Source organism: Schistocerca piceifrons, chromosome 3 (assembly GCF_021461385.2).
Source record: "Schistocerca piceifrons isolate TAMUIC-IGC-003096 chromosome 3, iqSchPice1.1, whole genome shotgun sequence".
NCBI classification, from domain to species: Eukaryota; Metazoa; Arthropoda; class Insecta; order Orthoptera; family Acrididae; genus Schistocerca; species Schistocerca piceifrons.
In genome coordinates this window covers 383,752,703-383,774,766 of record NC_060140.1, presented here as the reverse complement: position 1 = coordinate 383,774,766, position 22,064 = coordinate 383,752,703, and the positions used below count along the sequence as shown (strand labels likewise).

General features: G+C 40.7%; 1 protein-coding gene across 2 annotated transcripts in view; it reads right to left on the bottom strand.

Moving 5' to 3' along the window:
- Window positions 1-22,064, bottom strand: part of LOC124790017 (eukaryotic translation initiation factor 5B) — a 434,617-nt gene that overhangs the window by 368,505 nt on the left and 44,048 nt on the right. For both annotated transcript variants that reach the window (XM_047257568.1, XM_047257567.1), the window contains exon 4: window positions 15,671-16,381. In XM_047257568.1, coding sequence (XP_047113524.1) covers window positions 15,671-16,381 — 711 coding nt within the window. The remainder of the gene's footprint in view (window positions 1-15,670; window positions 16,382-22,064) is intronic.

The window sequence follows — 22,064 nt, the reverse complement described above, 5'->3', positions numbered from 1 at the left end:
CACACACACACACACACATGGGAGGAAAAAGGGAGAGGGGATAGGGGGTGGAGGGGGGGGGGGCAGAAGTGGAGGGAGTTGGTTGGTTGGTTGGTTGGTTGGTTTAAGGAGGGAGAGAGAGGGATCAAACTGGGTGCTCATCGATCCCTTGCTCCTATAAAAGTCATCAAGGGGTAGAATAAAACAAGACACTTACAGCACAATACCAAAAGGAACAAAAAACCAAAAGAACAAAGAAAAGGTAACAAACAATAAAAGGAACAAAAGAGGACAAAGAAACAACAGAAACACCCAAAAAACAATTAGAAAAAAGTAAAACAAGAATGCAGATTGCAGTGGCTGGCCGACCAGAAGAATAAAAAGGAGAAGCCAGCCACTCTGCAACACATTAAAACTTCCACTCTAAAAGCACTAGGGTGGAGGGTACAGAGGAACAGAGGAACAAAGGACATGCGCTAAAACTCCGATCAAATGATAAAACCCACCCTCGCAAATTAAACGTAACACTGAAGCTGCTGTTGAAGCACTGTTGCCCAACACCGAAGGTAGGGCACTGGGAAAGTTAAAAGCCCGCCGCAGAGTGGCTACAAGTATGCAGTCCACCGAGAGGTGGACAACCGTCATTTGGAAGCCGCAGTGACATTGAGGTGGGTCCTTGCGACGGAGGAGGTAACCATGTGTGAAGCACGTATGGCCAACGCGTAGTCGACAAAGAACAATTGATTCCCTGCGAGAAGCCGGCAGGGAAGACTTCCACACATTCGCAGCCTCCTTAATGATACGCCGTTTATTGTGGGTACTGTTATGCCACTCCACCTCCCAAAGCCGAAAAACCTTGCGGCTTAAGAAAGAACGCAGGTCAGTTTCAGAGAGAACCATTTCCAGAAGCGATAGCTGTTTGGCCAGCCTGTCAGCAAGTTCATTGCCTGGGATGCAAACGTGTCCTGGGGTCCAGAAAAACACCACAGAATGACTGGACCATTCCAGGACATGGATGGACTCCTGGATGGTCGCTACCACAGGATGACGAGGGCAGCACTGGTCAATTGCTTGTAAGCTACTCAGGGAGACCGTACAGAGGAGAAACAACTCACAAGAGCATGAACGGATGTACTCAAGTGCACGAGATAGGGCCACCAGCCCTGCAGTGAATACACTGCAGCCACCGGGTAATGAATGCTGTTAAATATGGCCGCCCCATATGTAGGTGAAGCCAACGCATCCATCAGTCGTCAAGCCATCGGTGTAAACCACTTCATAGCCCCGGAACACTTCAAGAACCGAGAAGAAGTGACAGCAGAGAGCCACAGGGTTAATGGAGTCCTTAGGGCCACGCGAAAGGTCCAGGCGAAGCTTTGGCCTAGGGCTACACCATGGATGTGTACGTTAATGGGCCTCGAGGAGAGGTGGTAAAAGCAAGGACTCCAGTTTTCAGACATAAGCGATCGTACGCGAACTGAAATCATTAGCCCTGACCTGGGGTGCCTATGTGGGAAGTGAACCGCCGTGGTTGGGAAAAGAAAATGGTAATTAGGACGTACAGGAGAGTTACAAAAGGGTGCAACGTAACTGGTGAGCAGTTGTGCACATCTGATCTTCAATGGAGGGACTCCGGCCTCCACCAATACGCTGGTCACTGGACTCATCCTAAAGGCTCCTGTCACTAATCAAACTCCGGAATGGTGCAATGGGTCGAGCAAACGCAATTCTGAGGGCACCGTCGAACCATAAATCACACTCCCACAGTCAAGGCAGGAGAGAACAAGGGCTCTGTAGAGCTGCAGCAGCATGGAGCGATCTGCACCCCAGTTGGTGTTGCTCAGGCAGCGGAGGGCATTGAGGTGCTTCCAGCACTTCCGCTTAAGCTGAAGAAGGTGAGGTAGCCAAGTCAATCTGGTGTGAAGACCAGTCCTAAGAATCGATATGTCTCCACGACAGTTCGTGGATCACCATTAAGGTAAAGTGGTGGTTCCGGATGAATGGTACAATACCGACAGAAATGCATGACACATGTCTTCACGGCTGAAAACTGGAAGCCATGTGCTGGAACCCACGACTGTGCCTTGCGGATGGCTCCCTGTAGGCGACTCTCAGCAACACCAGTACTGGTGGAGCAATACAAAATACAGAAGTCGTCTACATACAGAGAGGGTGAGACTGAAACCCCTACAGTTGCTGAAGCCTCAAGAGACCCCACTTGTACACTGTGGCAAGGATATGATGTCACCAAATGGTGTTATACGCTTTTTGTAAAGCAAAAAAAGACGGCAACCAGGTGTTGGCGCCTGGGAAAATGTTGTTCAGATGGTAAACTCGAGGGACACAAGATTATCAGTGGGAGAGCAACCATGGCGGAAGCCGCCCTGACATGGAGCCACGTGACTCCAGGACCCAACCCAACTGCCGACACACCATACGTTCTAGCAGCTTGCAAAGAACGCTGGTGAGGCTGATGGGCCAATAGCTATCCACATCAAGCGGGTTTTTACCGGAGGTTGAGCACCGGAATGATGGTGCTCCCCTGCCATTGCGATGGAAAGATGCCATGGCACCAGATCCAGTTGAAGATGATAAGGACATGTCACTTGTAGTCATATGGGAGATGTTTAATCATCTGACTGTGGATTCTATCTGGCCTAGGAGCTGTGTCGGGGCAATGTGCAAGGGCAGTGACGAGCTCCCACTCTGTAAATGGGGCATTATAGGATTCACCGTCTGAGAGTGCAAAAACATGTTTGACCTTTGCCAAGACTTGGGAAAGTGATGTACGGCACCCAATGGTCGAGACGGGAGATGTCACTTGTAGTCATATGGGAGATGTTTAATGATCTGACTATGGATTCTATCTAGCCTAAGAGCTGTGTCAGGGCTATGAGGTGCTCCAGGGAAGGAGGCTGCTTATGCCGCTGTAGAGCTCTCCAACGCACCTTAATTGCTTCAGTGACTTCCAGCGACCACCAAGGGACTGCCTTTCGCCAGAGGCACACTAAAGAGCGAGGGATTGCGCTTTCCGCAGCAGAAACGATTGTTGCAGTCACCTGCTCCACCATCGCATCAATGTTGCCATGTGTGTGTGTGGGGGGGGGGGGGGGGGGGGGGGGCTGGGGAGATTCAATGGTGACAGTAGAGATGAAAGTTTTCCAGTCTGTCTGGTTTAAAGCACACCTGGGAAGGGGTCCATGGGCCTGGCGCTGGGGCCGTGACAGGAAGATGGAGAAGTGGTCACTACCACACAGGTAGTTGTGTGCTCTCTAGTGGACAGATGGGAGAAGTCCTGGGCTGCAAAGTGATAAATCGATGGCCAAGTAACTGCCGGAAGTATTGACACCTCTGCCTCGGCCAGCAAGCATGGTGTCGCCCCACAAGGGGTTATGGGCATTAAAATCTCCCAAAAGTAGGAAGTGTTCAGGGAGTTGAGCAATCAGTGCAGCCAAAGCATTCAGGGGTACTGCACCATCTGGAGGAAGATATACATTATTTCCTGTGCCGTCCTTATCCTGACAGCCACAGCTTCACGAGGGGTTTGAAGGGGGCACCGTTTCGCTACATACCGAGTTTAGGACATAAATGCAAACTCCACCCAACACTCGATTATAGTCGCTACAGTTCCTGTAACATCCCTTATAGCCGCAGAGGGCAGGGGTCCACATTGCCGGGAACCAGGTATCCTGAAGGGCAATGCAGAAAGCAAGTGTAAAACTTAACATTTGCGTAACTCAGCCAGAAGGTGTAAAAAACTGCCGCGAATCCATTGGAGGTTGACGTCATCGTGAGACTGGGAAGGCATGGAACATTCAATAAGGCAGTTTATGCCTCAGGGTCACCTGCTATCACCGACTTATTGCCCGAGCAGTCTATATCCATTGTGTCTGAGGGTCTAGCGAGATCTAGGTCCGTAGGGAATGCCAGAATCCCCACCTCACACTCAGACGCAGAGCTTGTAGGTAGCGGTGAAGTGGGTGCTACCGCAACTATCTTGTTCTTGAACCTCTTCTTTCTCGATTTCTTGCACTGTCCCTTGGGTTTCTCTAGCTGGGAGGGATTCTTTGATTCAGTCTCCGGGACTGAGGAGGACTGTGAAGCCCTGCAACCAGCTACATGTGGCTGCTTCAGCCACTGACAGGTGTCTGCTTTGCCACTGATAGGAACCTGGGAAGGGAGCGACCCAAGGGACCCCTTCCTGGCGAGAGGAGCTGAAAAAGACTTACGCTTCTGCAGCTTAGAAGTGGGGACCGATGTCCTCAATGGTTGGGGGTGTGCCGCTCCCAAAGTAGGTGGTGCGGGAGCAACAGAGAGGGAAGTGCCCTCCACCATCAAGGGAGCCGATTTAGTCTTACGGCTTTGAGAGCTGACTGGAATTGGTAAAATGGATAGGGCTGGAACAGTAATTATACTGGTGGCATAAGATGTTGTCATGCACACGGGATGGAGCCTTGGAAATTTCCTTTTAGCCTCTGTGTAGGTCACTCGGACCAGGGTCTTGTATTCCATTGTTTTCCTTTCCTTCCGTAAAATCCTACAGTCCCGAGCAAGGGGAATACTGCTCTCCACAGTAGACACAGATGGGAGGCGGCGCACATAGAGTATTGGGATGGGATGGACAACCACAATCTCGACATATGAGGCTGGAAGTGCAGCAGGAAGACATATGGCCAAACTTCCAGCACTTAAAGCACCGCATCAAGGGAGGGATATATGGCTTTATGTCACAGCGGCAACCCAGCACCTTGAATTCTGGGGTAATGTATCACCCTCAAAGGCCAAGATGAAGGCATCAGTGGCAACCTGATTATCCCTTGAACCCCACGCACTGGACAAAATAGACACCTCGCCACTCTAAATTGGCGCGCAGCTCATCGTCAGACAGCAAAAGGAGGTCCCTGTGAAATATGATATGCTGGACCATATTTGAGCTCTTATGGGGTGTGATGGAAACAGAAACATCCCCCAGCTTGTCACAAGCAAGTAATGCCCATGACTGGGCAGAGGGGGTCGAAGGTGGGAGAGGGCAACATGAGAGTTAGTAATGCCTACCTTTTACACATTGCAATAATACAAATTTCAGTTTGTTCTCAAATTTTACTTTGCTGTCTTAGACATTATGTATCACCAGGTAAGTGATCAAAATTTTTTGTTGCAGCATTATGCATCGCCTGTTTGTGTTAAAGACAACCTTAACATGAAGTAATGAATGTCATTTTTTCCTTTTGGAATTGTAATTCTGTAAATCAGTGTTCTGCTCGAGCTGTAGTGAATTATTTACAACAAATTTCGTGTTGGAATAAATATACTGTGAAGTAGTAGTCAGAATGCTCAACTCCTTAAATAGATGTCTACAAGAAGATTGTGGGCGAGCACCACACATTATTCTTAAAACATGTTTTTGAGCAATGAAGATTTTCTAGCTTAAAGATGAGTTACCCCAGAACATTATTCCATATGGCTTTACTGAATAAAACCATGTACAATAAGACAACATACTGATTTGTCTCTAACCAGGAGTTTCAATGATTCTAAGTGCAAATGTGGCTGAACTACGTGGTTTTAGGAGCCCCAATATGTATGTTTTCCAGTTTAAATTCTCATCAATATACACACCTAAGAATTTTTACGTTTCCACCCTATTTATTATTTCCTCATCAGGTATTACACATATCACTGATGCAGTACCCATAGATGTGTAGAACTGTATCTGCACATAGTATCTGATGTTTCCCATTTTTGTGCCAAATTTTAATTTTTTGTAAATACTCACCTTTTCATGAAAATACCAAGATATTTTTATTAAAAAAAATATTTTTCAGTATTAGTTAATTGACATGCTCCATTGTTATGTTAACAAATATGTTGTTTAAAAAAGGGAAAGCAAGGTAAGCTATTAGTGGGATTTGAATCACCAACATCTTTATCAGAATCTGCTGACACTATGCACTGAGCTACCAGTGAATTCATTAATGGAACTTCCAGGCAGATGAAAACCTTGTGCTCGACCATGACTCTAATCTAGTTTTGAGTATCAGTCCGACACACAGTTTTAATCAGTCAGGAAGTTTCAAATCAGCACACATTCTCCTGCAGAGTGAAAATTCATTCGAAACACATTACCGCTCACATTTCATCCGTTCATGACCTCAACACAGTCCTGCTAACCAACTATGCACACTAGGCATCCCTACAACCATACTGTTTTATATTTCGGCCACCTTCACAATGCAGGTGGTTACAGTAAGAGAAGTAGCAGGTATCGAAGCATACACCAACTTTATGTTAATGGAAGTCTGGTGGCAATGAAAAAAACTTACTCCAAGCACTGGCTGAGGTGGTTTAGAGGTAAGTTACTGGACACGAAATTGGGAGGATGGTGGTTCAAATCTCTGCCTGGCATCAATGTTTATGTATTCCAAGTTTTCTCTAAGTTGCTTAAAGCAAATGCTGAAATGATCCTCAGAAAAGCACATGGCTGATCCCCTTCCCCAGTCCTAGCTTTTGCTTTCTCTCTTCCTCCTGTCTTTCACTGAAACTGAGCCACTGGAACTCACTTCACCCATTTTGGGAAAACTTGTTTTGTTCGGCGTCAACAGGAGGCAAACGCAAATGAATAGGATCTATTAATCATCAGCATTTCAAACGTATGCTGAATGCTGTTGCCCCTTAGGGAAATGACAGCAAGGGACAGGAAAGGACATCACATGCACTCAGTGTGTATGCCTAGGGACCTCATTCAACATGTTGAAGAGGCTATTCCAGCATCCACTGAAGAAACAGGGTGCAACCAACTGCAGCCTGTGGCACGTGTGGAACAAATGATGCCTGTTGTCTGGTCTCCAAGGTCATACATGGGTCATTCCAGTGACTAGCAGAGAAGTTTGAGAAGACCAGCCTTGAGCATGGAGTTTCAACAATGAAGCTCACAATTTGCAGTATAACCCCCAGAACTGATTGTGGCCCTCTCCTTCCAAGTCAAGTGGAAGGACTGAACCACAGAATTTAAGGGTTCTGTGAGAAGCTGTGTGGGCTGCATACAACAGCTTTTTAGATTAGGTGAATCTCCATCCAATGCAGATAAAGATAGCTGTAGGAAATCCAGAAGTATCAGTGTAAGGTCAAAAGAAATGCCTCCCACAGGTGAAAGTACTAAAATCATGCTGGTTAACTACCATAGCATCCGCAAAAAAGTGCCACAGTTTGAAGTGCTCCTATAAGGTGTTAATCACGTAATACTAGGTACAGGAAGCAGATAGAAACCTTGAATTGATAGCAATGAGCTTTTTTAGGAAAATTTAGACATATACAAAAATGATACACAAACGGGAAATGGAGATGGCGTATTTGTCACAGTACACAAGAAACTTAAAACCCTGAAGATAGAAATTGAAGCTGCATGTGAGATTGTTTGGGCAAGACTCAGTATCTAGGGTGGGCATAAAATGATAACTGGACCCTTCTATCACTCACCACACTCATCTCCAGATTAACCATAACTCATACTGTAAACACAGGTGGAGACTGTTAAATCAACCAACAATCAGTTGTAAAAATTAGAGTTTTGTTAGTGGTGGATGTGGTAAGAAGTCCTTCAAAATATTACTAAATGCCTTCTCTCAAAACTACCTGGATTGGATAGATCGGTACCTCAGTCATGATGGAAATATATTGGCTCTAATGGCAACAAATACATCTGATCTCTTTGAGGATGTCCACACTGAAACAAATTAGTGATCTTGAAATGGTTGTGGCAACAATGATTACCAAGGTAAAAAGGGCAATTAAAACAAGTAGAAAGATAAACATGTTCAGTAAAGTAGATAAAAAATCAATACTGTTATCTCAGCACAGAGCAGGGGCACGTAGAGGAACTACGGCTAAAGTTTAGAAGAATAGCTTACCATGCATTGGATAGATATGTACTCAGAAGACCAGTGCATAATGTGAGGGACCGTCCATAGTACCAAGTTACTGTAAAGAAACTTTTAAAGAAATGGACTACTGTATTATAGGACTATAGATGGAAAGATGCTAATGAAACACATTTGACTATCAAAAGAGCAATGCGTGAAGTCTTCAGTGACAACCATAGCACAATATTGTCAAATGATCTTTCATGAAACCATTTAATTCTGGTCATATGTAAAGGCTGTCAGTGGCACCAAAGTTAGTGTCCAGTCCCTAGCAAATGAGATAGGAACGAACTGAGTGTAGCAAACCAAAATCTGAAACGCTTATCTCTGTTTTCAAATGTTCCTTTACTTAGGAAAACCCAGGAGAACTGCCCCAATTTCATTCTTGTACCACTGAAAAGATGAGTGAAATCAGTATCCCTGTCAGTGGTGTTGAGAAAAAGCTGAAATTGTTAAAACTGAACAAAGCTCCAGGGCCTAATGGAATCCCTGTAACATTCTACATTGAATTTGCAGCTGAGTTAGCCCCTCTTCTAACTATAAACTATCTTAGATGCCTCAAACAGAAAACCATGCTCAGAAGCTGGAAGAAAGCACAAGTCACACCCATCTACAAGAACGGTAGTAAAAGCGATCCTCAAAACTACTGTCCAGTATCTTTGATTTATTGTAGAATCTTAGAATATATTCTGAGCTCAAACATAATAAGGTATCTCAAACGGAAGAACTCCTCCATGCCAACCAGCATTGATTCTGAAAACATCAATCACGTGAAACCCAATTCGCACTCTTCCCACATGACATACTGAAGGCTTTAGATCAAGGAAGTCAGGTAGCTGCATTATTTCTTAATTTCTGAAAAAAACGCTGACTCAGTACCACAACTACACTGACCAGTCATAAGTGCAACAATAAGGAGTATCAAGTGAAATTTACGGCTAGACTGAGGCCTTTTTGGTAGGGAAGACACAGCATGTAATCTTTGATGGAGAGTCAACATCAGATGTAGAAGCAACTTCAGGTGTGCCCCAGGGAAGTGTCGGGATACTTGTTGCTCATGTTGTACATTCATGGCCTTACGGACAATGTTAATAGTAACCTCAGACTTTTTGCAGATGATGCTGTTATTTAGAATGAATTAGTGTCTGAAAGAAGCTACATAAATTTTCAGTCAGATCTTTATAAGAGTTCAATGTTGTGCAAAGATGGCAACTTGCTTTAAATGTCCAGAATGTAAAATTGTGCAGTTAACAAAAAATGTTGTGTTAACAAAAAATGTTGTTGTAAATGTTGTATGACCATAATATCAATGAGTCACTGTTGGAATCAGTCGTCTCATACAAATACCTGGGTGTAATACTTTGTAGGGGTACGAAATGGAATGGTCACATAAACTCAGTTGAGGATAAAGCAGGTGGTAGACTTCAGTTTACTGGTAGAATACAGAAGAAATGCAATCGGTCTAAAAAGATGATTGCTTACAAATCACTTGTGCAACTGATTCTAGAATATTGTGTAAGTGTGTGGGACCCATACCAAATAGAACTAACATGGGATATTTAATCTCTACAGAGAAGGGCAGCACAAATGCTCACAGGTTTTTTTAATCTGTGGGAGAATGTCAGAGGTGTACTGAATAAACTGAATGGATAGTAACTTGAAGATAGACATAAACTATCCCGAGTAAGTATACTAACAAAGTTTCAAGAACCAGCTTTAAAGGATTACTCTGGGAATATACTACAACCCCTACATATTGCTCTCACAGGGATTGTGAGGATAAGATTAGAATAACTAAAGCACGCACAGAGCCACTGAAACAAACATTCTTCCTGTGCTCCATAAATGAATGGAACAGGAAGAAACCCTAATAACTGGTACAATGGGGCATACCCACTGCCCTGCACTTCACAGTGGTTTGCAGAGTACAGATGTAGAAGTTATGCATCTTGGGGTTACCACAACAAACTACAGCCAGTCACCTGTACACTCCATGAGGAACTAAGTTGCACCATCAACAGAGTTTATATAGCTTGAAGACTGCCACAAACACAGCAAACATTGTCTTACAGAAAACTACATTGCAGTCAAGAGAGATTTTATTTAGGGTATTAAGATGTATTTTTTCACAATTCCCGCACTAGACACCCCCACCACACCCCACCACCCAATAATAATAATAATAATAATAATAATAATAATAATAATGTTGTTGTTGTTGTTGTGGTCTTCAGTCCTGAGACTGGTTTGATGCAGCTCTCCATGCTACTCTATCCTGTGCAAGCTTCTTCATCTCCCAGTACCTGCTGCAACCTACATCCTCCTGAATCTGCTTAGTGTATTCATCTCTTGGTCTCCCTCTATGATTTTTACCCTCCACGCTGCCCTCCAATGCTAAATTTGTGATCCCTTGATGCCTCAAAACGTGTCCTACCAACCGATCCCTTCTTCTAGTCAAGTTGTGCCACAAACTTCTCTTCTCCCCAATCCTATTCAATACCTCCTCATTAGTTACGTGATCTACCAACCTTATCTTCAGCATTCTTCTGTAGCACCACATTTCGAAAGCTTCTATTCTCTTCTTGTCCAAACTAGTTATCGTCCATGTTTCACTTCCATACATGGCTACACTCCATACAAATACTTTCAGAAATGACTTCCTGACACTTAAATCTATACTCGATGTTAACGAATTTCTCTTCTTCAGAAACGATTTCCTTGCCATTGCCAGTCTACATTTTATATCCTCTCTACTTCGACCATCATCAGTTATTTTACTCCCTAAATAGCAAAACTCCTTTACTACTTTAAGTGTCTCATTTCTTAATCTAATTCCCTCAGCATCACTCGATTTAATTTGACTACATTCCATTATCCTCGTTTTGCTTTTGTTGATGTTCATCTTATATCCTCCTTTCAAGACACTGTCCATTCCATTCAACTGCTCTTCCAAGTCCTTTGCTGTCTCTGACAGAATTACAATGTCATCAGCGAACCTCAAAGTTTTTACTTCTTCTCCATGAATTTTAATACCTACTTTGAATTTTTCTTTTGTTTCCTTTACTGCTTGCTCAATATACAGATTGAATAACATCGGGGAGAGGCTACAACCCTGTCTCACTCCTTTCCCAACCACTGCTTCCCTTTCATGCCCCTCGACTCTTGTAACTGCCATCTGGTTTCTGTACAAATTGTAAATAGCCTTTCGCTCCCTGTATTTTACCCCTGCCACCTTCAGAATTTGAAAGAGAGTATTCTAGTTAACATTGTCAAAAGCTTTATCTAAGTCTACAAATGCTAGAAACATAGGTTTGCCTTTTCTTAATCTTTCTTCTAAGATAAGTCGTAACGTTAGTATTGCCTCACGTGTTCCAACATTTCTACGGAATCCAAATTGATCTTCCCCGAGGTCCGCTTCTACCAGTTTTTCCATTCGTCTGTAAAGAATTCGTGTTAGTATTTTGCAGCTATGACTTATTAAACTGATAGTTCGGTAATTTTCACATCTGTCAACACCTGCTTTCTTTGGGATTGGAATTACTATATTCTTCTTGAAGTCTGAGGGTATTTCGCCTGTCTCATACATCTTGCTTACCAGATGGTAGAGTTTTGTCATGACCGGCTCTCCCAAGGCCATCAGTAGTTCTAATGGAATGTTGTCTACTCCCGGGGCCTTGTTTCGACTCAGGTCATTCAGTGCTCTGTCAAACTCTTCACGCAGTATCTTATCTCCCATTTCGTCTTCATCTACATCCTCTTCCATTTCCATAATATTGTCCTCAAGTACATCGCCCTTGTATAAACCCTCTATATACTCCTTCCACCTTTCGCCTTCCCTTCTTTGCTTAGAACTGGGTTGCCATCTGAGTTCTTGATATTCATACAAGTGGTTCTCTTCTCTCCAAAGGTCTCTTTAATTTTCCTGTAGGCAGTATCTATCTTACCCCTAGTGAGACAAGCCTCTACATCCTTACATTTGTCCTCTAGCCATCCCTGTTTAGCCATTTTGCACTTCCTGTCGATCTCATTTTTGAGACGTTTGTATTCCTTCTTGCCTGCTTCATTTACTGCGTTTTTATATTTTCTCCTTTCATCAATTAAATTCAATATTTCTTCTGTTACCCAAGGATTTCTACTAGCCCTCGTCTTTTTACCTACTTGATCGTCTGCTGCCTTCACTACTTCATCCCTCAGAGCTACCCATTCTTCTTCTTATGTATTTCTCTCCCCCATTCCTGTCAATTGTTCCCTTATGCTCTCCCTGAAACACTCTACAACCTCTGGTTCTTTCAGTTTATCCAGGTCCCATCTCCTTAAATTCCCACCTTTTTGCAGCTTCTTCAGTTTCAATCTGCAGTTCATAACCAATAGATTGTGGTCAGAACCCACATCTGACCCTGGAAATGTCTTACAATTTAAAACCTGGTTCCTAAATCTCTGTCTTACCATTATATAATCTATCTGATACCTTTTAGTATCTCCAGGATTCTTCCAGGTATACACCCTTCTTTTATGATTCTTGAACCAAGTGTTAGCTATGATTAAGTTATGCTCTGTGCAAAATTCTACCAGACGGCTTCCTCTTTCATTTCTTCCCCCCAATCCATATTCACCTACTATGTTTCCTTCTCTCCCTTTTCCTACTGACGAATTCCAGTCACCCACGACTATTAAATTTTCGTCTCCCTTCACTACCTGAATAATTTCTTTTATCTCGTCATACATTTCATCTATTTCTTCATCATCTGCAGAGCTAGTTGGCATATAAACTTGTACTACTGTAGTAGGCATGGGCTTTGTGTCTATCTTGGCCACAATAATGCGTTCACTATTCTGTTTGTAGTAGCTAACCCGCACTCCTATTTTTTTATTCATTATTAAACCTACTCCTGCATTACCCCTATTTGATTTTGTATTTATAACCCTGTAATCACCTGACCAAAAGTCTTGTTCCTCCTGCCACCGAACTTCACTAATTCCCACTATATCTAACTTTAACCTATCCATTTCCCTTTTTAAATTTTCTAACCTACCTGCCCGATTAAGTGATCTGACATTCCACGCTCCGATCCGTAGAACGCCAGTTTTCTTTCTCCTGATAACGACGTCCTCTTGAGTAGTCCCCGCCAGGAGATCCGAATGGGGGACTATTTTACCTCCAGAATATTTTACCCAAGAGGACGCCATCATCATTTAATCATACAGTAAAGCTGCATGTCCTCGGGAAAAGTTATGGCTGTAGTTTCCTCTTGCTTTCAGCCGTTCGCAGTACCAGCACAGCAAGGCCGTTTAATAATAATAATAATAATAATAATAATAAAAGACTGTAACAAGTAGGTGCCTTAAATATACTGTACACTGTATTCACGCAATGCTAGTTCTACAAAGCAGCAATCTGTCTCACAGACCAACTGTAATGAATTTCTCTTTAAAAGAAGACATGCTCTAATCTGCGGTAAACTCAAGATCAGTGAGTGAGCCCCTACTCTGCCTATCCAGCTATGTGACAAGGCACTTCTATAGGCTGTTTCACAACGTAGTACCAGCCCTGCCGCAGCACATGCTTTAAATCTGTTGCATCACCACATACAGATACATTCCGGCAGCATTTATTTTTAGATAAATACATTAAAACCACAAGGAATGAAAAGACAATAGCTACTTCTGAAATACAACATTATAGAGTAAATAATATTAACATAGGAATGGAAGTCAGGATCCTACTACAAACACAGAACTGAATGCCTGTTCATGTCAATGTATGTGCCTCCACTGCTATTTGTAAAATGAACCCCATACAGTGCAATCAATCTGTAGAATTTAAAGTTTGTTCTTACTTTGTGTTCCTATTAAATGGTAGTTTCTTCGAAGGGTTTTGTTGAAACACAACAATTATTGCAACACAAAGAATGTTATAAAAGTAATTTCGGGTGTTGTATTAGTCTGATTCGCACTACTTTTTTGTCACTGTCTTCACAAACGTATCTGAAAAGTACCTGCACAATGTTATGCATATTGAGTATTTAGTCTATTATCAGCTGTCAAAAAGGTTACATGTGTTTTGGTAGTAGCAACAATATTTTGTTTTGTATTTAAATATATTAGAGAATCTGTATTAAATTTTGTTACAAGAATGGAATGAAGTGTGTCAAATTTTTAGAAATGGTAAATATTTTGAGGAGTATATGAGTAAAACAGGAGATTATAAGTGGTACAAACATTTCAAAGCAGGCCTTAGGGCACAGCAGTTTTACAAGCATAGGTGAGATATAAAATGCATAGTTAAGAGAGCTATAAACATCCCAAAGAAACAGTTCCAAAAGTGTTTCAGGAATTGGAAAAAGCATTGACACAAATGTATAGTATGTAATGAGGAATATTTTGAATAGGATAACATTGCTGCAGATTAACAAATAAAGTTATTATCAAAAAATAAAAATTAATATATGAACTCACCTTGAATGTCAAGCTTTTTACGTAGAAGTCCATGATCAGTATACATTTTTTGAAGGAAATTTCAGCAGTGCTCTGGATATGTATTGCATGTGTGTTTTAAGCAATGTCTCTTAGAATCAGGTGAATAGTAACTGAGACAGATTTGCTTTGGACCACATTTGACTGCATTTACCTTGGAAAACTGTTTAACACTTTTACTACCATGTAGTAAATTTCAACCAAGAGAAACTATATGAACACAGTCTGGTTTGAAAGCACACAATGTATTTTTTAAGAAATTATTCATTGCCTATTTATATACATCATATTTTAGAGGTCACCATCAGCAGTGTGACTGTCAAGATTGTTGTCAACACTGTTTAGCTTAATAATTATGGCACCTAGTATGTCTTCAAAAATCCCATCCCATAATGTCGGCACTATTTTTAGTTTTATTTGTAAGTTCTCCATCATTTGTCGTATAACCGATTTTGTGAAACTGTCTATGATGATGGGTTTCCTCCCAAAATTATTAGTTGTCCTTCGTGGCGATTCCAGTAAACCATGTGGTTTATTTTCGCATTCCTTTCTTATGTGTCCTATATACCAAAGTCTATCTGCAAGTACACAAAGTTATCTGACTGACACTGGCAACAAAGATCCCACGAACAGAATCCGCATCGTATACCACTGTATGCCAATCTACTCCACTAGACAGGTAATGGCAGACTGATTTTGGATGCCCCTGTACTGAGGCTGTAACTTTTGTGCAATAATTTTATTAGCTATTGGTCAGTTTGTACATTATGGTCATTATAAAGCATTTGTGTGGAAGTGTTCAAACATCTACTGTTTGTAGACCATTTATGAAGTAAGGCGTTGGCAAAAATGTCAAGGCCATGCTTAAGTTTTTTGTCTTAACATGTGGTCTATGAACAGTGGACGTATGACCATTTACACATAAACTTTTGATAATGCCAAAAAACAAACTTGCCAACAGCAAAGAAAAGTATTATATGAAGTCACAGTTGCTGCAGCAGCAGCAGCCTTTAAGCAGTATTTGATCGCTATGTGGATCCAGGTAAAAAGAAAACACACACACACACACACACACACACACACACACACACACACACACACACACACACACACAGAGAGAGAGAGAGAGAGAGAGAGAGAGAGAGAGAGAGAGAGAGAGAGAGAGAGAGAGAGAGAAGGGGTGGGGGGAGGGGGGGGGGCTGGAGGAGATGATTAACCATTTACATAAAATGATCAGTTTTCTACCCGGCCGAAAGAGAAATTAAAAGAAATTATAAAAAGACATAACAGAAACTTACCACTTTCTTCTGAGCAAGTTTCTTCTGTTTCTCTCTTTCCTTCTTCTCCTTCTTCTTCTGTGCAGCAGTCTTAACAGTACTTTCAAGTTCCTCACCATCAACTATAGTCACATCATCGTCATCAAGTTCCACGTCTTCAACGTCAATTTTAGATTTCTTCTTACTTTTCTTTTTAGAATCTTTCTTCGCCCCTAAATCACCATCTGCACTAACTTTTTTCTCCTCTGTACCTTCAACCTGTTCTTTCTTCACACCTGAATATTCCATCTCCAGTTCAGCTAACATTCTCTCAATGTCCTCCTCATCATCTTCATCCTTCTTCCGCCTGGCTTTTTTCCCTTTCTTGCCACCACTCACTGCACTTTTATCTTCTTTCGTCCTTTCACTATCATCCTCAAAACTATCAGTCCTAGACACCACCTTTTTATTTGACTTTGCCTTTTTTACTTCACGCATGTCTTCTTCTGAGTCTCTATTCTTATCCTTATCACTAGCTGAGCCAGAGTCACCATCATCTACATCCAACAAAGCAAAACTTTTCTTAGCCCCCTTTTTCTTATTCTGAGAGACAGGGATTTTAGATTTTTCTTCACTCTCACTATTTTCATCTTCATCAGCCACCATAATTTTTTGCTGTTTCTTTGCCTTTGAAGGTTTAGAAGGCTGCTTTACGGTATCATCATCTTCATTGAAATCAGCTCCTTTATTTTTCTGTGGAAAAGAAGTCAAATAAATGTTCATATTTATATATATAAAAAAAACTAACTTCAGATGTTATAACAAAACCTCAATTTTTACTTAAAATCACCACCAACAAAAATTTCTCATTTTTTGTTAATTAAACAAAACACACAACTAAGGAAAATTAATTTGTACTTCCAGACAAACAGTTTACTGCAGTTCACACCAAGCATACAAATGTACATAATATTTGCAAGACTTTATACTCTACTGTTGAATGTCAAGAAAACAAGAATTACAGTTACTACACCTACCACTACATGGGATATTTCAATGCTCAGTTATCTTGGCTCCATGATGGTGACTGAAGCCACGAAATCCTTGTTACCTGGCAGAAAGGCAATGTCAAACCTTGACAGGGTGTGCACGTTGACAGATTTCCCTGTTAAAAATACACTTTTTCCCAGGTGAAAATACACTGTACACTGGGTGAAAGTACATCACCCCCAATATTAAATGACAATACACTTTGCCTCGGAGTTTTAAACTGATCAATCCTTTGAATGGCAAAGGTTCCATATACCGGCATAGAACTTCCCAGCACTTAAGGAAACAAAATACAGCAATAAACAAGACATTTTGGAAAGACCTTTGCTGTGCAGCAACATGTTCACTGCATATTTTTGTGTTACGAAAGTATAAAATTTCTTAATCCAACATGGAGGTCACAACCTGCTTTGTTGATATGAGCTATCGAAAACCAATACACTGTTATCCCCACCAAATACTGCACGGTAGCTACAGAAGCACTTAAATCGAAATTGCGTTGTGTGATGCACTTTCATCAGCCAATCATAGCTCACGTCGCATGATCTCACCAGCCAATGACAGCAGATATTCAAAGCATAAGCTATGTGATGTAGTCAGCCAAACATCATCACTGTTCAGTAGTGTGCACAAACAAATAGGAAAACTCAATGGCTTAAATCAATGTACACACAGTACAGCTACTTGAAAAGCTAAGATTTCACATATAATGTTAGTCGTCAATAATTTTCAAGGGTGTGGTTGGTTAGGATCCTAAAGAGCACAGCTTAAATAACTGCAGCAGAATATTTCTGACAAGCATGATTATAAATTCCACTGTTTTACACTGAACATTTCGTGGATAACTTTTATGAAATACATGTTCTGTCGAGTGCTTTGACTTTTCCATAAAAAAGCCAATTAAACATAAAATTGCTCAAGAATTCACTTCTCCATTTTTAAAGGATAACTATACTTTTAGCTATCGTTATTGTAAATTTGTTATAAACTAACCTTGAAGCTTGGTCTTTCTTAGCATGTATTACCCTTTAAATATATCAAACACAAATGTGCCAGTACAATTATAAATAATGGCTTAAATGGCTGGTTTCTGGGCTCAAAATTTTTTTAAGTGGCTGGTCTTCAAAGTGTTGTTAAGTTTTGAATGAGAGTCAAACACTCAATAATTTATGAAATTCTTCTCACATTCTCATACATAATATAATTCATCTTGCATCAAAGGGAATTTACTTTGAAAAGTAATGTCTCTCACACAACCATAAGCAATATTTGTAAACAGTTGTGACTTCATGCTCATTGAAAGCAGGCTCTTGTAACAAGGTATTGCATAGTTGCCGTCCTAAAGCCTTTGACACATTTTGCTGTCAGCAGATGCTTGTGTAGGCACTGTGTTTTGTTGTTGTAAATAGCAAATTTTCTTTGCAACTAAAGTTTTATTTTGGTGTTATTCTCTCGTTTGTGTGTTACTTGCTGTAGTGTTATTCTGCAGTCGTGAGTGACAGTAAAAATCTTTGTTAGAGTATCAGTTTGTACTGGTCAAAATTACAAAAATTTAACTGAAAACTAAAACAACAAAATATTTCTAAAATTCTAAAAAATTCCAAGGTTTCTCCCAGATCAAAAAGTTCCCGTGTTTTTCCCAGCTTTCCTGGAGCATATACACCCTGCTTGACAATGTTTTAAGGAGCTGAGGCATAACTTTAACAACAAAGATCCATACAGTATGGGCTCTGGTCTTTCCAATTGTGATACAAGAATTGTGTGACACCTGAACCTTAACAAAGGCTGAACGGTGTAGAACAGAAACCTTTCAATTGTGGTGTTCAATGAAACTCCTTAGAATTCCACTGACCCCAACAGGAAAAAACAGGTCAGTATTACAACAAAAAAACCAGATGGCTCCCTGGAAGGTATGATACTGACAACAAAAACTGACCTACTTTGGGCACATTATGAGAAAACACGATTCACTAGAAAAGACATTAACACCATAGAAGATTAAACGCACTAGAACAGGATAGTAAAGAATGATATGTATCAATAGCATCACAAAAGTAATGGATTCCAACTTGGAAAGTCTACAAGAAAACATAGGATAGAAGAAACTGGCATGCCTTAGTCCATGGAATTATGGAGAGTTGGAACTGATTAAACAGAGAGAGACAGAGAGATAGAATAAAATTTCTAAATGTCCATATCATATCACCACCAATGAAAGCTGCAGTAAAAATAAACTACAAGGCATAACTTAACAAATTTAATGATAATTTTACATGTGGCACAAAATAAGATAGGTCTGATCACAAAAAGTATTAATTCATCTCAAGTTTGTAAAAAATTGCAACAATCGACAAACACATTTTGTGCGTGCTGGAAAAGGCACAAGCAAACCAATAGAAAATTATTCATGAGTGTAACAAATTTCAAGAAATGCTGACATTTATACTGGTTTGTAATTTTCTACAATGAGTTGTTAGGTTATGCAGGTGTTGGACAAAAATATGGCAAAAACAAAAAACAACACAACACATTACTGTGACTAATACAGTGTAGGAACATATTGGCATTCAAAGCATCTTCCAGACATCTTGGAACAGATAAATACAGGTCCCATACAGTTTTCAAGAGAATCTCATACCATTCTTCCTGCATAATAGTGTCAAGTTCAGGTAACCATGAAGGAGGCGAAAAGTGATCACACACCCTTCTCTCCTAAGTATACCACAAAGACTCGATAACAGTGAGAGGTTGTGAATGGTAGCCAGGGGAGATGCGTCAATTCATCCCTGTGTTCACAAGACCAGTCTTCAACAATCTGAACTGTGTGAACAAGGACCCTGTCACCTTTGAGCACAACACTGGGTACTAACACTGTGCTAGGGAATGGGCCTGATCAGTCAAAATGGTCACTTAATTCTTGGCACTAATGTGACCTTGCAGAGTAACGATGGGGCCCATGGAATACCTTGATATGGCTGTCTACATCACTGAACCCATACCATGTTTTACTGTTGGGACATAAACTAAGCCAGAAGTTGGAAACAGCATGAAACGAGACTCGGCCAACCAAATGACACTCTTCCGTTGGTCAATAGTCCAGGTTTTATGGTTCTGGTATCATGCACTGCTGTTTCAAGATTATGCATCACTGATGAGTGGTTTTGGAATTCGAGCTCACCCTGCAATTCCATACTTATGGAGATACATTTGTGTTATTTTGGTGCTGACAGGGTTTGTGAGTGTTACATTTGGTTCTGCAGTGATGTTTACAGCTGTGCTCTTCCCTTTTTTGGCCACAATCCCTCAACATACACTGTCATCTGCTTTATGATTAGTGGATGATGTTTTGCATTTTCAAAGTATGTGGTATAAATCTTCGATACAGTGCCACTTAAAACACCAAATACTTTGCTCCCTTCGCTACAGAAGCTCCCATCATATCAGTAATATTTTCCCATGTTTGAATTCACTTAGCTCCAACAGATGCACTAACAACAGCACATAACACTGTTCTGACCACAAGTGACACTTGCAACATATTGAAGATGTTAAGCAAATGCTCTTAAGGGTCAAATACAAAAGTGCAACCTGAAAGCTTGGCTAGCACCTGCATTTACGTTCAATCAATCATTACTTGCAGTATTTCAAAATTTTTGTCCGACCCCTGTACCTCACATTTGCCTCCTAGCTGAACTTACTATGAAGGACAATATTAATATTTTTCATTACCCATAACATGGGTGAATCACAGACTCCTATCTTTCTACACACACACACACACACACACACACACACACACCCCTAGCGAAATATAGAAACTCAAGTAATACAAATTATACAAGAGTATCATGTCAACAACAAAAAGAATTGGTACATACAAGTTAAAAATAAGCTTGCTATTCTGAAGCACATAGTTCTCAGAGAAATTTTTCATGTTTATTATAAAAAAAATTTCAAGTGTGGCCAATAGAGATTTGTTTTTAGATTCACTATTAGACATTCTAGTCTCAAGTGGTGGAAGAGGTATAGATAATGTAATTCCATTGTGATCTTGATCTTCATCCAAGTTTCCAGCTTGTAAAATTTAAGGAATATCTTCACATAGGACAAATCAGTTTTTGATATCCTGATCAAAGCAAGGATGCCAGTTTTCAAAATGGTTGTACTCAGGAATTGATCACTTGCATTTGGTACATCCTGGATGTCTTCAGTCTTCATTGAGGCAACACTAAATAGTTGTGCCCTTTTATCATATTTGCAGCTTCTCTCTGTACCACTGTCTTGCAGATCATCTTCCTTGACTTGATAATGCCAAAATCTCTGCCACAAGAACATGTAAGTATCCAGACACTAAAAATTTCAAATAAACTGTTTCAAGATAGTTATTAGCTGTAACTGAAACAAGTACCATAAAAACTATGCAATTCTCTTTTAGTCCTGCAGTCCAGACAATAATCACACCAAATCCGCACAGATATTCTTTGGCAAGTGCATCCAGGTGTTACAACATTTCTGAACAGACAAGATGCAACCTCATTTCCACCTCATCCTGCTATGTTTCATCCCACAGACTCGTGAAACATCACCAATTTCCATCACATCCTGCTATGTGTTCATCCCATTAGACTCATGAAACATCTCCCAATTATACCAGTGAACAGTCATACACAGTAATCGATAACTGTTTGCTATAAAATATACTAAACCGGGTCAACATTGGTGTGAATATCACTTACTGCTTGTCCATATAGTGCATGGATAGTACTTTAAGGCATTTGAGATTCGGTCTTTTCAAATTCAAGGATTTCCATAGATTTTTCTGTTTTTCATAGACATAATTTCTTTTTGGCTATACCCTAAGCTTCTCTGGTCACAGGTAGTGCAGTATCTGAGCAGGAGCAGTACAATGAAAGCTCATTCCATGGTGAGATTGGGGGCTATTTATTCTGAAATGGACAACACTTAAATGACCGTGGGAGATTTTACATGTCCTCATCTCAAATACTTTACAGACACCTCCGTCACACTCCATCACAATCTCTGTACAAGTACCATGAAGTGGGATAACAATAATGGAAAGTGATTATGTTTCAACAAAAATATGGTGGATGAACTGGTAGGTATTGAATTAGTACTAATTACATACACTTTTAAGGCAGAAATCACATAATGGTACTTCAGAAAATGTGTGACAGAGCTGTATTTATCTTTCTTTTGTTATTACTCCCACTTTTGGTAATATACCATCTTCTCACTATCTGTATCAGACAAAAAAACATTACCACAGAAAAAACGAACCATTATTGTCTGATTGTGGGTGTACACAGAGTAATACCTGAAATAACACTAGTATTACTCACATGTCATTACAATTAGTGACAGAGAA